We start from the raw sequence: 13,464 nt of genomic DNA on the forward strand, positions 1-13,464 counted from the left end.
ACCTATAATAGGTTAAGTAACAATTGTAATTACGAAGCTATAAGATGCTTATTTTAACATACTAAGTAGGTTAGATAAGGTCGGTGTTTTCTATGAAGCTTTTCAAGGGAAACTATTATGTTTAGTATGTCACCTATGCACGCAACTAATAAGTCAATATTGACATTAAATTTGCGAGAACGGGTTGCATAGGTAGAGGAACCACTGCGGTCCGACACTGTTACAGTTACACCGTCACCAGGCAAGGGGGGGGGGACGTCCTCATATCATACGAGGTTTCCAGCTCCTAGAATACCACAGAAGATCCGAGCTTAAGAAGTACCAGGCCACTGAAGAGTAGCTTCACGCCACACATGTTCGCCACAGCAACATGCAGATCAAGTATCACCACCTCCACCGACAGGTAGGACGCCTATCCAGAAAACTCCAAGCATAGAGATTCAGAATGGCGGACAGGAGGCAAGGGCAGCCCCATGCCGCCGGCTAGCACGTCTAGAAGGCCCGTGACAGGACCGGTCACACAAAGCACCGGGTCAACACTGGAGGAGTGATGATCACACATCCGCACCCTCTGCCGACCATCCAGCCAATCACCGTCCCCCCCCCCCCCAAGTGGTTCAGTAAAGTTGCCTGGTCCCCAGATGCGTCACCTCTACAGTGGTCTGCTATTGTGGTCTGTTCACCAGATACGTCACCCCCACATCCCAAATGATCTGGTATTGATATCTTCGTTATCCTCAAAGACACCTCGAGCACTGTTTATGAAGGAGAGATATAAGTCTGTGTAATTTAAGTAAGTAGGTTAGATTAGCATTTTAAAAGCACTACACTTACATTCAGTGGTTGATTGTTCAATAAATCAATGAACTATGTGTTTACCAGATCTCTTGTAATGGGGGTCCCAGACCTTATGGTTATCCTTCGCTTTAGAGTTTGTTTTTTCTTTTTATTTCGGAAACAAATACAACAAAACAGAAAAATATCAACAGCATCATTCACATGAACAAAGCAAGAAACACACTGACAAACTGTAGAACAGGGAAAACACAAACAAATGTCATACAATACACAAAATGGAATTATAACCATAGGTAACAATGAAATACAGTCAATAAAGAAAAAACACTTGAGCATTATAACCCAACAATAACTAAGCAAGAAACACATGAAAAAAACGAATCACATAGCTCATCAAAACAAATAAATAAAGCAACACAGAGCAAGAACCACACACAGTTAATCATCATCATATTTATCTGTATAGAAATGACGCAGTTACTGCTTGCTGTAGGCATCCTGCTGAGCCCACAATTCCGCAGATGCGTTAACGTGACTACGTGATCCTCGCTGACGATGCATGAAGTCAGGAACATCCAGTTCGGCGCCCTCCACCACGGGGGCGGAAGTCACGGGAAGAGGCCGCACAGAGCTCTTTGGTACAGACGGTGGAGCCCCATGGGACTGAAGCACAGGAGCTGGCCGAACACAGGGCGGTAACATAACGGGCAGAGTCGCAGGGGACACAATCACAAAGGGCGATGGTGCAGGGGCCGACACCACTGGGGGCGGAGTAACAAATGACGGCTGAGCAGAGAGCAGCCGTGCAGCGATCGGCATCACCGAGAGCAGATAAGCGGAAGGCACAGACATGGACACCAGAGGCATGGGGGCCGTTGCAACAAAATCTTTCTTAAGAACCAGCACCAAGTCCCCACCCTCTCCCGCAACCTCGGTCGGTGCCACAACCTCCCAACTCGGGGAACGAGCAACCGGGGACCAGGGCCAGGCGTCATTCCCACCACAGGACCTCCACTGCAGCAACAGGGCCCACAGGAGCCGCAGGCACTCAAACAGCGTCGTCCACATCATCATCCACAGACGACGAAATTCTGGAGACCCCAAAATCCCTGACGTCGGCCCAGGAGTCACCACGAGGCGGAGACAGACTCAAACCTTGCCGCGAACGCTTGGACACAAGACGCAGGTCGTCGGAACTATCACCCTCACCAGGAGGCACTGAAGCAGAACCTCTAGTCGGTTGCGCAACTCCCTGCAGCGCACGATCACTCAACATCGCAGCCTCATCAACCCGGGGAACAGGACCACACACCACAGGAGACTTCACAGTGTGAACGCCGAAACGGGCCGAAGACACAGCTGCTGGAGACAGTACAGGCCAGGGTGCCGCCTCGACGTCCGGAGGCACGAGACCACACACCACAGGAGACACAACTGGAGACTCGACTGGAGACGAAGCAGGCTAGGGGTGGCTGGGGTGCGGGAACTGGGAATGCACTAACTACCATTCCGACACCCACAGGCATATCGAGGCTGGCATCAGAGACCGGCAACGGGGCACCAGACGACTGGGAAGTATCACTGACCACAGCAGCACCTTCTGACAGGTCCGGGACCGCAAACCGAGGAAAGTCCTCCTCCCAGGCCTAACCCGGCTCGCATCACATCTCGCAGCCTGATGGCCCGAGAGTCCGCACCGGAAAAAAAGTCCGGGGATGACCCCCATAAAATACGCATACCATGAAGCCCTGAAGCAGAAGAGGCTAAGGGATGGAGTCCTTCAAGAGCAGTGCCACAGTGCGGGTCCCATTTTGGACACCCTTCCACCGCTCAGAGGAGACTCCAGACACTCAGACCCGCCCATACCGAGTAAAGTGATGCTGGAGAAGGGAGTCGGGGAACTCAAAGGGTTCACTATGAATTGCCTCATAGGTAGTCTCACTGCACCTGACCGACACTTCCACCGAACCACCACCCTCAGGCAGAGTAAACATCCTCCTGTCATTGCGGTCCACAAATTCACGATACACAGCCACGGAGCAGAATTTCACAACAGCTCGATGCTTGGATACTGGTTGAACGCCGCACATAGATGTCACATCCATGCGCAACATGTCAATCATCACCACCTCAACTGCCGGGTAAAACGCTGGGCCAGTAAATTCTAGTCCAATGGTATCCCTCCGCTTCACAGAGGGAAGGGGTGCCGCCATCCCTCCAGCCATCACGGCCCCAAGGGTACGCTCACAAACACAAACTATAATGAGTCAGCAAACCAGGAACTCTCAGGCGACACTTCCACCTCCGCCAAGAGCTAGGCGAGCACTCGCTTCACAAGGAATAGTACATTTGGGTCATTCCATCTCAAATTACCAAAAAGTCACCTATTGCTCCCACTCGACCTTCTACAAATGCCATGAAATTTTGTAGTAAGATAGCCCTAGACCTCAAATGACACTTTGCAAAATATTAGACCTCAATCTGCTTTGGTTCTTAAATAACAGGTCCATATTCAATGGGCTCTCGTCCCGTTAATGCGTAAGTACCACAAAACTGATCAACTTTGACCCTTTGTTAAATCACTTCTATTGTCTATAGGAGTGTGAAATTTGACATACCAGGACAACGTTTGGTGTAGAATAACGTACTTTAATCGAAATAGAAGTATGGGTGACCATTCATCTATCCATCCATGCAAAAATCACTGCCAAATTTTGTCGCGAGAAATTTGGAGACCACTTTCTCATTAGCAAAAGGTATAAACGCCATGATCCTTTGCAACGATGTATAGCAAGTACAATATTATGCAGTGATGCAATAGCAACTCTGTTGTATCCATCTGTCCACAGGTGGCCCACTTGAAAGTTGGACCAAAAAATTGATGTGCAAAACTAGCCAACTTTCAAGGCAAAATATCTCAATATGCGTCATTCCCAATTTGGTTTTGAATGACACCATTGGATAGAACAGATTTTTCTAAACAAGAGTAACTTTTATTTAGAATGGGATCTGAATTCCTAGTTCAGCCAGAGGACTCTGAAAATGACATACCTTGGTGCAATATCGAAAAAATGAAATTATGATTCTCCCTCTTTGTGCACTGACTTTTTTTCTTTCAATTCTTTCCGGGACACATTCGACTAAATTCTTCACCGTCAAAAAACTGTACTACCCTTTCCTTCACTTCCCCTGGAATTGTCTTGCCCTGTATTTTCTTAGGAATTGCTAGTATTCCCTGTTCTTCTTTCAGCTTCCTAGCTTCGCGAACCATGTATTCTGAAACTTTGAATGGCTCCGTTGTCTTTTTGATAGACCAGCTTTGTGGCACGAGGGTTAGGATTTGTATTATTTCTTGGCGCTTTGCTACATGGAATTTTAGCTTCATTTCTTCAATGAGTTTATCGAAGTCTTGGCAATTTATGCACTGTTTGCTAGAAGCTTGGTACCAACAGGTTTTGACACTCAATATTTCCAATTGCAGCAATCTGCTCGGCAATTATTTCCTGTGCTTGGCTAATCTTACGCTTTGTATAACCATGCTTATCCCTTGCACTAACTCGTTGATATTTATTGGGTAAGATGTCTAATACTGATAAACTTGTGTTTACACTTTCACAGTTTTCCATATTATCAGCAGGGCCATCAGATTCAGTAGAGCTGGACTCACTCACCTGGTTACTGTCGAATTCCTTTCTGCATGATGTGCACAACTTTTGGCCAGGCTTATTACTGACTTTCAGCATATCTGACATTTTCTCTGCAGTAACTACTGTGATTGGTCGCAATGTTTTTCGTTTTACATGGCATTTCTTCTTGAAGGGATTGGAGCAAGTTTTTTGCACAAAAATAAAAATTTCGTCAACAGCAAAGCTTCATTATGGAGGCACACTTGAGATTCTCCATCCAAGTTCAGTTCACTTCGCTTTGCTATCAGTTTTTTATCTTCTGCAGTTTACTGTTTTAGAAACTTCAAGCCTTTGTTGGGAGTGTAGGTTGTCAAGTGACATTCAGAAGAGCCACGCTCATTACAGCAATTACACATGGCAATAAACCAATGGAATCCTGATTCATGACGTATCTGTAATCGAATTCAAATCAAATTATTTAACTAACTGAATACAGTAATTTCAAGTGAGACCTGTAATACATTAATGTTAATATTAATTTTTTTTATTTGTGTATTTTTGCAAGTAAATTACACAAATAAGTAAACAACAATGTTTGACCTCCTGACACGATACTGCCAAGATGTATAGATAAAAATAGAACAGGAACCTAAAATAGCACTGATTGTTTAATAATAATTCTGAATCCCACCCAAAAATGTTCTTCCCAATGAAGCTTAAAATTTTTCTAATCAGTTTGGATATCAATTTGCTAGCAGTCATAATCAGTGCACAAAGAAGATGGAGAATCATAATTTGATTTTTTCTATATCGCACCAAGTTATGTCATTTTCAGAGTCCTCTGGCTGAACTAGGAATTCAGATCCCAACCTAAATAAAAGTTACTCGTGAACAGAAAAATTTGCTGTATCCAATGGTGTCATTCAAAACTAAATTAAGAATGACGCATATTGAGATATTTTGCCTTGAAAGTTGGCTATCCCTTGCAGTCATATCATATTGAAAAAATGTAATTCAAACAGCTAGCCATACAAAAGATAAAGAAAAATCCAAAACATTTCTTATCATATGTGAAATCGAAATAAAAGTCTCTGTCATTATTGGACCTATTCTTACGAGTGAAGGTTCGTACACAAACGACAACAAAAAATGAGTGAAATCCCAAAAATGCACCATGAGGATATCTCTAGCACCCCAATAAAAAGCATGAAAGTGGTATATCATGACAGACTCTTTATGCATAATATACATACCTTTGAAAATATCATTGAATCAGCACAAACTCTGAATATTTTGAATGAGATAAGTTGACAACATGCCCAATTAACTCAGTCCTTTGTACAGCCTCACGGAATTCAATATTTCTAAGCAGATGCAAAGTGCCAGTAGCACAAGCACTCAGTATAGTGTGAAGAAAAAGCTTGGACACTGCAGAGATACCAGAAGCACATACATGTACATATACAGCTCCTCTACACAAGGCAGAGAGCACAGCACTGGCTAAGCATTATAATAAGAAGTACAAAATAAAAGATTATAAGAGATTGATCAAGATTCAAGTCTCTGGTTTCATGGAGACCAATGACCTCCACAACCCAGGTCAACATGGACGTAGGGCGAGAAGATCATGCCTTTTACAGCTACTCGACCACTATGAAAAATTACTGATGAATTAGAAGTAAAATAGAGTACTATTTTATACTACTATTTAGAGTACTATATCTATTAGAGTACTCTACTACTAGAGTACTAGTAGTAGAATAGAGAAGTAAAATAGATGCAGTATGTTTGGACTTCGCAAAGGCATTTGATAAACATGACCATGGATTGATTGCACTCAAAATGAAGTCAGTAGAAATGATAGGTAATGTAGAACGATGGGTATTAAATTTTCGGTCAAACTCAAACAGCAACAGTCATTCAAGTAAACACTAGTCCAAACACAGTAAAAAGCTCTGTACCTAAGGGTACAGTTCTTGCACCACTACTTTTCCTTATTCTCGTATCAGATATAGATAAAGATACAAGTCATTGCTTCGTATTATCTTTTGCAAAAAAAAAAAAGATCAGCATAAAAATTAATTGTGTGGAAAACACTATTACCTGATATTAATACAATTTTCAGTTGGGCAGCCGAAAATAACATGATGTTTAACAGTGATAGATTCAAGGTATTTCGGTAAGGTAAAAAGTGAAGCTCTTTAAACAGAATACAGGCTACAAAACAACCAAATCTCCAAGAATGAAAGCAAACATGTAAATGATGTAGAAATAATGATGTGTGACGACCTAACGTTTAGTTAACACAACCTAGCAAATAGGGTCAACTAAAGTAAAAAATAGGATTGATTACAGGAACCTTGAACTCTAGGGATCGCATCGCAATGGTTGTACTTTTCATGTCACTTGTGCAACGCCGTCTTGATTGAAAAATCATTACTAGCGTTTGAAATAAAACACTGCAGATGACAATTTTTGCTCTCACGCACTCTCCATTGTCCTGTTCATAGATAGGTCTGTCTGTCAACAGTGTTGGCAACGCTGTTGTTTTCCCTGATCACATCTGTATTTGCCGCCCACTCCTGAAGAGTGGGCGGAACCATCAAGTTGAAACTTGGTGCAGATTTTTAACTCTTATTTGACTCGCAGAACCCGGATGGCTCTTGTCTCTTCTTACCCTTTGCATCCTGTGGTGGCGGCGGTAATCCAATTCTGTCTGTTTGATTTGGCTGGGTTACTAGCCATATTGGAATTATCTCCAATGAACTTCCCAACATCTTTGCAAAGTAAGCCAATTGTTCTCCCAACATTTCCCGGAGAGTGATTCCTTATTCAGATTTGTATCCAGTCATTCGTTCTGCAATCCATTACCATTGGCCGGGTCGTTGGGCTGTCAAACAGGTTTACTCTGAAAATGACATTTACCCATGGCCTTCCTCCTTCCACCTTAATAGATAATGGGAAACGGCTCTGGCTAGGTTGCATAATGGCCACAATTTATTTTATTGTAGCATAAAATTACATAAAATTACACGTATATAATATAAAAGCATAAGCATCCAAGTGCCAAAGTAACCAAAACTAAACAAAGAAAACATGTGAACTACCTGCTTTGTACACCTGTATACCAGTGTACACCTGTGTACACCTGTATACCTTTGTAAAACTTTGTACACCTTCAAATACAGTGCATAAACTAAAGAAAACCCACATTACCCTGACAGGGCGTGCCAATTAGAACACATGACCAAAACAAACAATATAAACAAGACGGAGAAAGAAGAACGGAAATGTGATAAACCAAGGTAAAACAAAAAGGGCACCGAAGCACCACAAAAAAAAAAGAGACAAAAGCACCTGGCAAAGCAGAAAAACACTACACCCGTCGACAAGCCCATTAATCCACATATCTTTCTGTTAACTTGCTAAGGATACTTGTCACAATACTCTAAAGTGCTCACTCCGCCTTGGGAGCGCATCCAGCAAGCGTAGTGACAGGTTCGATGCATGAATACCGGAACATTCGGCAACACCGAAGGCTGCTGCAGGGAGGAGAGCATCACAGAAGACTGCAGTGCAGAACTCCACTGCAAAGAAGGACAGTGTACAGAAGACTGTTGTATGGAGTGCGGAAGCACAGAAGAATGGAGTGCAGGAAGCAGCACACAATGCCAAAGCACAGGAGGCAGAAGCACATCCAAAGCATAGGGGGCAGTACTGGGACCTGCAGCAAGGAGTGCCGAGGAACAGGGGGCCACCTGCCAAGAAACCTTTTTCAAACCCATTACCAACTCCCGCCCAGCATCCACCACCGCAACCAGGGCGACAAATTTCCATCAGGGGGATCCAGCAACCAGAGAAACAGACACCGAAGTAGAAGCATAACATGGACCCCTCCCCCATCACTTTCCGTCGCCACCACGGGGACATCCGCCCTATGGACAGCCACCATCAGGACCTCCACAGAACCTGCCACAGCAACACAAGCTGCATCAGATGCATGCATCACACCAGCATCAACCGCACCACTCTCATCCGTATCCTCAGAAGACAAGGAACACTCAAATTCTCCCACATCTGCTCAAGATGCACAGTCAGGGAGGGGACGAACCAAGAGCCTGCCGAGTATGTTTGAAATTGGCCACAAGTCATTGGAATCCTCTGTGATCATAACAGGCTACTCAGGAGCACCTTGAGGAGGCAGCACACGGCCACGAAACACTTCAGCCGTAGCAACCCTCTGAGGCACAGGACCATTCACTACCACAGGCGCCACCGCGAGAACCGGCACCACATCAAATCCATCAGCATCAGGCAGCACACCAGCTCCCACGGCCACCATAAAGGCATCCAGAGGAGGGAAAGGCACTAGAAGGTTCAGCTTGGATGTGACCTCCATCTCCACGCCACCCACAGTGCCAACTGGTGGGGTGGGGGGGGGGATGGGGGTTGAGCCGCAAACACCATGGGCACCTCCGGCCCATCTGCAGGACGTGACAACATTTCCGTCATCACAGAGTCCCTCAGGCCTTCCAACGGCAAAAAGTCCTCACAGTAGTTGTTCACCTAGTCCACACTGCCAGCTAAACAACTTTCAGCCCAGTGCCCCGATTAGCTAGACCAGAAGCACATACGAGGCTGGCCAGTGTAGAAAATCTTCACGGAGAAACCCACGAGATACACATAACATGGGATACCAGTCCTCAGGTGCATGGCCAATATTTGCGTCCAACTTGGGACGTCCTTCCACCTTCCAGAGGAGACTACGTTAATCCGAACATTTCACTCTCTAATACCGGAAGAAGTAATACCGCAAGAGGACTTCAGGGAACTCAAACGGAGCCCCGATAATGGTGACGTATGTGATCATGCCACTCTCGTCCTAAACAGTGACTGAAGCACCATGCTCGGGCAGCTGGAAGGAGCACCCGACGAAATCCCTGAAGATAGTCTAGGAGCCGAATTTCACCACTGCCCGGCGTCCTGAGAGAATCTGCACCCCACTCACTACCCCAACATCCACTCGCTGTAGGTCAAGTAAGTAATTATCAAAAGAAGGCAACAAACCGGGAAGGCTATGTAGCACCATCAATTGTGCGGAATAATCAGAAGGTGCTAAATATCACCAAGGATGCCAATACGAGAACAGAAATGCATAAAGCGAACGTTATCAAAAGAATTCTATCGAGGGAAATAATTCAGAGGATAGAAATGTTTGTCTGAACATTTCACACTCCAATACCAGGTGAAGTAATGCCGCAAGAGGGCCTCAGGAGGTAAGTAATTATCAAAAGGAGGCACCAAATAGGGAAGGCTATGTAGCCCCCATCAAGTGTGCGGCACATCAGAGGGCACTTAATATCACTAAGAATGCCATTACGAGAACAGAAGCGCATAAGGCGAACGATATCAAAAGTATCCGATTCACCAAGATTTCTATCTAGGGACAAGGAACCGCGAGGGACGGTCGGAAAGCAAGACACACGCTCGTCCTGGAAGTCAGGACATTCAACAAGGATATGCACGACCATAAGAGGGACACTGTTATTTGGACAGTAAGGAGGTGGGCAGCACTCCATTAAGTGACTGTGAGTTAAGCGTGTATAGCCAATACGCAACCTCGCCAGAGCTGTTTCCCATCAGCGGTTATGGTGGTAGGAGGACACACTACTCTTAAGAGTACGCAGTTTGTTACCAGTAACAGAAGACCAACAATCTTGCCAACGAGTAAGGATGGAGGAATGAATAAGTGGGTAAAAGTCGGAATAAGGAATATCTCTACGGGAGATGGGACAAGAATGTACAGCTTCCCTAGCGGCAGCATCCGCACACTCATTTCAAGTAACACCAATATGGCTGGAAACCCATCCAAACTCAACTGACTTAAATTTACTGGATATAAGAGTCATTGCTGAATCTTTACGGCCACTGGATGGACTGGATTAAAGGACTCCAGAGCCATGAGGGCGTCTACAGACTTAGACCCATCGGTGAAGATGGAAACTGAGCGGGAATGTGAAGAAGTGTTCAAGGAAAAGGCGTTTCAGAACTGTAGGAGGGATAAAAGCATTGGTGCTATGGGTCAAAGATTTGCAATATTGATTAAGTGGGACCCGCCACGGGGGGCAAGGACGGAACAACACGAGGAGAAATATTAGTAATACTAACTGAAAGAACGTTGCAGGTGAGATAACCGGACAGAAAGAGGGAGGTGGTGAGAGGGAACGAACTACAGGAGGGCTAAAAGTCAAAGCACGACACAGGCTAGAGTGAGGGTGTTGTAAGGAATGTGCAAGGTAGCCAAGACAGTAGCGATCTCGGCGGTCCTGGATAGATAGGAAGCCAGTGTCAACGTACAAGCCGAGGGTAGGAGTCCAGCGAAAGGCAACAGAGCTGAAGCGCAACCCAGTTTAGTGCAAAGGATCAAGACGGGGAAGATTAAGAGAAGCAGAGGAGTAAGCAGGGCAACCATAATCGAGTTTAGACAGTATGAGAGAAGAATGCAAAGAGGAGCGTGTGCCTATCCACTCCCCAAGAAGTATATGACAGATCCTTAAGTAGGTTCAGTACCTTAGAGCATTCAACATTGAGGTAAGAGGTATGAGGCGACCAAGATAAGCTAGTGTGAAGGATTAACTCCAAAAGCTTCGCAGAATCTTTGTACACAAGGGGATGACCATAAAGCGACAAAGAAGGTCGAAGGACGACATGCTTTCGAGTAAACGTCATAGCACAAGTCTTAGTGGCAGAGAACTTTAAGCCATGATTGGTTACCCAAGATGACATGGTATCAATCTCAAGTTGAAGCCGTGTTAAAGGAGAGGTGAATCACCTCGACAACAAAGAGTAAGATGGTCGACATAAATAGCGGAGAAGATGCCAAAAGGAAGGAAGGAAAGAAGACCATTGAGGCCAACCAGAAAAAGTAGCGCTGAGAACACTACCATGGGGTACACCTTCGTATTGCCGAAAAGACGCAGAGAGTGTGGCACTAAGCCTAACTCAAAAGGAACGACGAGTGAGGAAGCTTTGGAGAAAAAGAGCGAGATTACCACGAAGGCCGAAAGAACGAAGTTGGGACAGAATAAGGTATCTCCAGGTTGTGTCATAAGCCTTTTTCCAGGTCTAAAAGGACAGCAACAAATGAGGTCTTCGCAGCAAAAGCAGTACGAATATAGACCTCCAAGTTCACCAGAAAGTCAGACGTGCTACTGTACCTACGAAAACCAAATAGAGAAGGAGTGAGGTGGTGATGGTGTTCCAAAAACTACATTAGACGAACATTTACCATACGCTCAAAGAGTATGCAGACAACTCGTGTGGGCAATAGGGCTTAAGTCCTTAGGGGGATGTCCAGAGAGACCCCGGTTTCTAAATAGGAAGTACAACAGCATCGAGCCAGTCCTCAGGGACTGACGACGAAAAATAAAGTAAGTAATTATCAAAAGAAGGTACCAAACCGGGAAGGCTATGTAGCACCATCAAATGGTCGGAATAATAAGTGGGCACTAAATATCACCAAGGATGCCAATACAAGCACAGAAGCGTATACGGCGAACGATATCAAAAGTATCCGATTCACCAAGAATTCTATGAGAGGGCAAGCGACCGCGAGGGGCGGTCGGAAAGCAAGACATGCTGGTCCTGGAAGTCAGGACATTCAACAATGATATGCACGACGGTAAGAGGGACAACGCAATTTGGACAATAAGAAGCTCGGCGGCGGTCCATTGAGTGACCATGTGTTAAGCGTGTATGGCCAAGACAAAACCGTGCTAGAGCCGTTTTCCACTGCCGGTTACGGTGGCAGGAGGGCCACGGGGACACACAACGCTTAAAGATTACGCAGTTTGTTACCAACAACCCTGCCAATGGGCAAGGATGGAGGTATGAATAACCGGATAAAAGTCGTAAACAAGGAAGGGAAACAGGACGAGCGGATAGCCTCTCTAGCGGCAGCATCCGCATGCTCGTTTAAAAAAACACCAATTTGGCTGGGAACCCAGCAAAACTCTACCCATTTAAATTTACTGGAGATAAGAAACAGCCAGTGTTGAATCTCGGTGACTACCGGATGGACAGGATTAAAAGACCCGAGAGTCATGAGGACACTACGAGAGTCAATTACAATTACAAAGGAGGAGTGACAACGAGAAAGCAGGAGACGGAGAGCATGGCGAATAGCATAAAGTTCTACTGTGAAGATGCTAGTCTCCGAAGGGAGGCGACACACATAAGTGAGATCAGGAAAAACAACGGAGTAGCCCACACCGTCCACAGACTTACATCCATCGGTGAAGATGGAAACGGAGCTGGAGTGTGAAGAAAAGTGCTCAAGGAAAAGGCGTTTAAGAACCGTAGGAGTAAAAGCTTTAGTAATGCGGGTCAAGGATGTACAAAACTTCGGAAGAGGGACCCTCCACAGGGGCAAGGAAGGAACAATACGAGGAGAAACATTAGAAAGACGAATGGAAAGAGTCCTATAAGCGAGATAGCCGGACAGAAAGAGGGAGGTTGTGAAGAGGAACAGGAACTATTGGATGGGTAAAAGTCAAAGCACGCCAGAGGCGAGAGGTAGGATGTTGCATGGACTGTGCCATATAGCAAAGTAAGTAAGTAAGTAATTATCAAAAGAAAGCACCAAACCGGGAAGGCCATGCAGCACCATCAAATGTTCGGGATAATCAGCGGGCACTAAATATCACCAAGGATGCCAATACGAGAACAGAAACGCATAAGGCAAACGATATCAAAAGAATCCGAGTCACCAAAAATACTATCGAGAGACAAGCGACCACAGGGGACGGTCGGAAAACAAGATACACGGTCGTCCGGGAAGTCAGGAAATTCAACATGGATATGCACGACCGTAAGAGGGACAATGCAATTAGGACAATAAGGAGCAGGGCGGCGCTCCATCAAGTGACCATGAGTTAAGCGAGTGTTTCAAATACGCAACCTCGCCAATGCCATTTCCCATCGCCGGTTTCGGTGATAGGAGGACGGCCACGAGGACACACAACTTTTAAGAGAACGTAGT

The 13,464-nt window shown here is 45.3% G+C and overlaps 1 protein-coding gene across 1 annotated transcript; it reads right to left on the reverse strand.

Moving 5' to 3' along the window:
• Nucleotides 1-1,275: 1,275 nt before the first annotated feature.
• Nucleotides 1,276-1,665, reverse strand: LOC138372312 (uncharacterized). The gene has a single exon (XM_069337594.1). The coding sequence runs from the start codon at nt 1,663-1,665 to the stop codon at nt 1,276-1,278; it is 390 nt and encodes a 129-aa protein (XP_069193695.1).
• Nucleotides 1,666-13,464: the final 11,799 nt, after the last annotated feature.

The sequence above is a fragment of the Procambarus clarkii genome, chromosome 38 (assembly GCF_040958095.1).
Source record: "Procambarus clarkii isolate CNS0578487 chromosome 38, FALCON_Pclarkii_2.0, whole genome shotgun sequence".
NCBI lineage: Eukaryota > Metazoa > Arthropoda > Malacostraca > Decapoda > Cambaridae > Procambarus > Procambarus clarkii.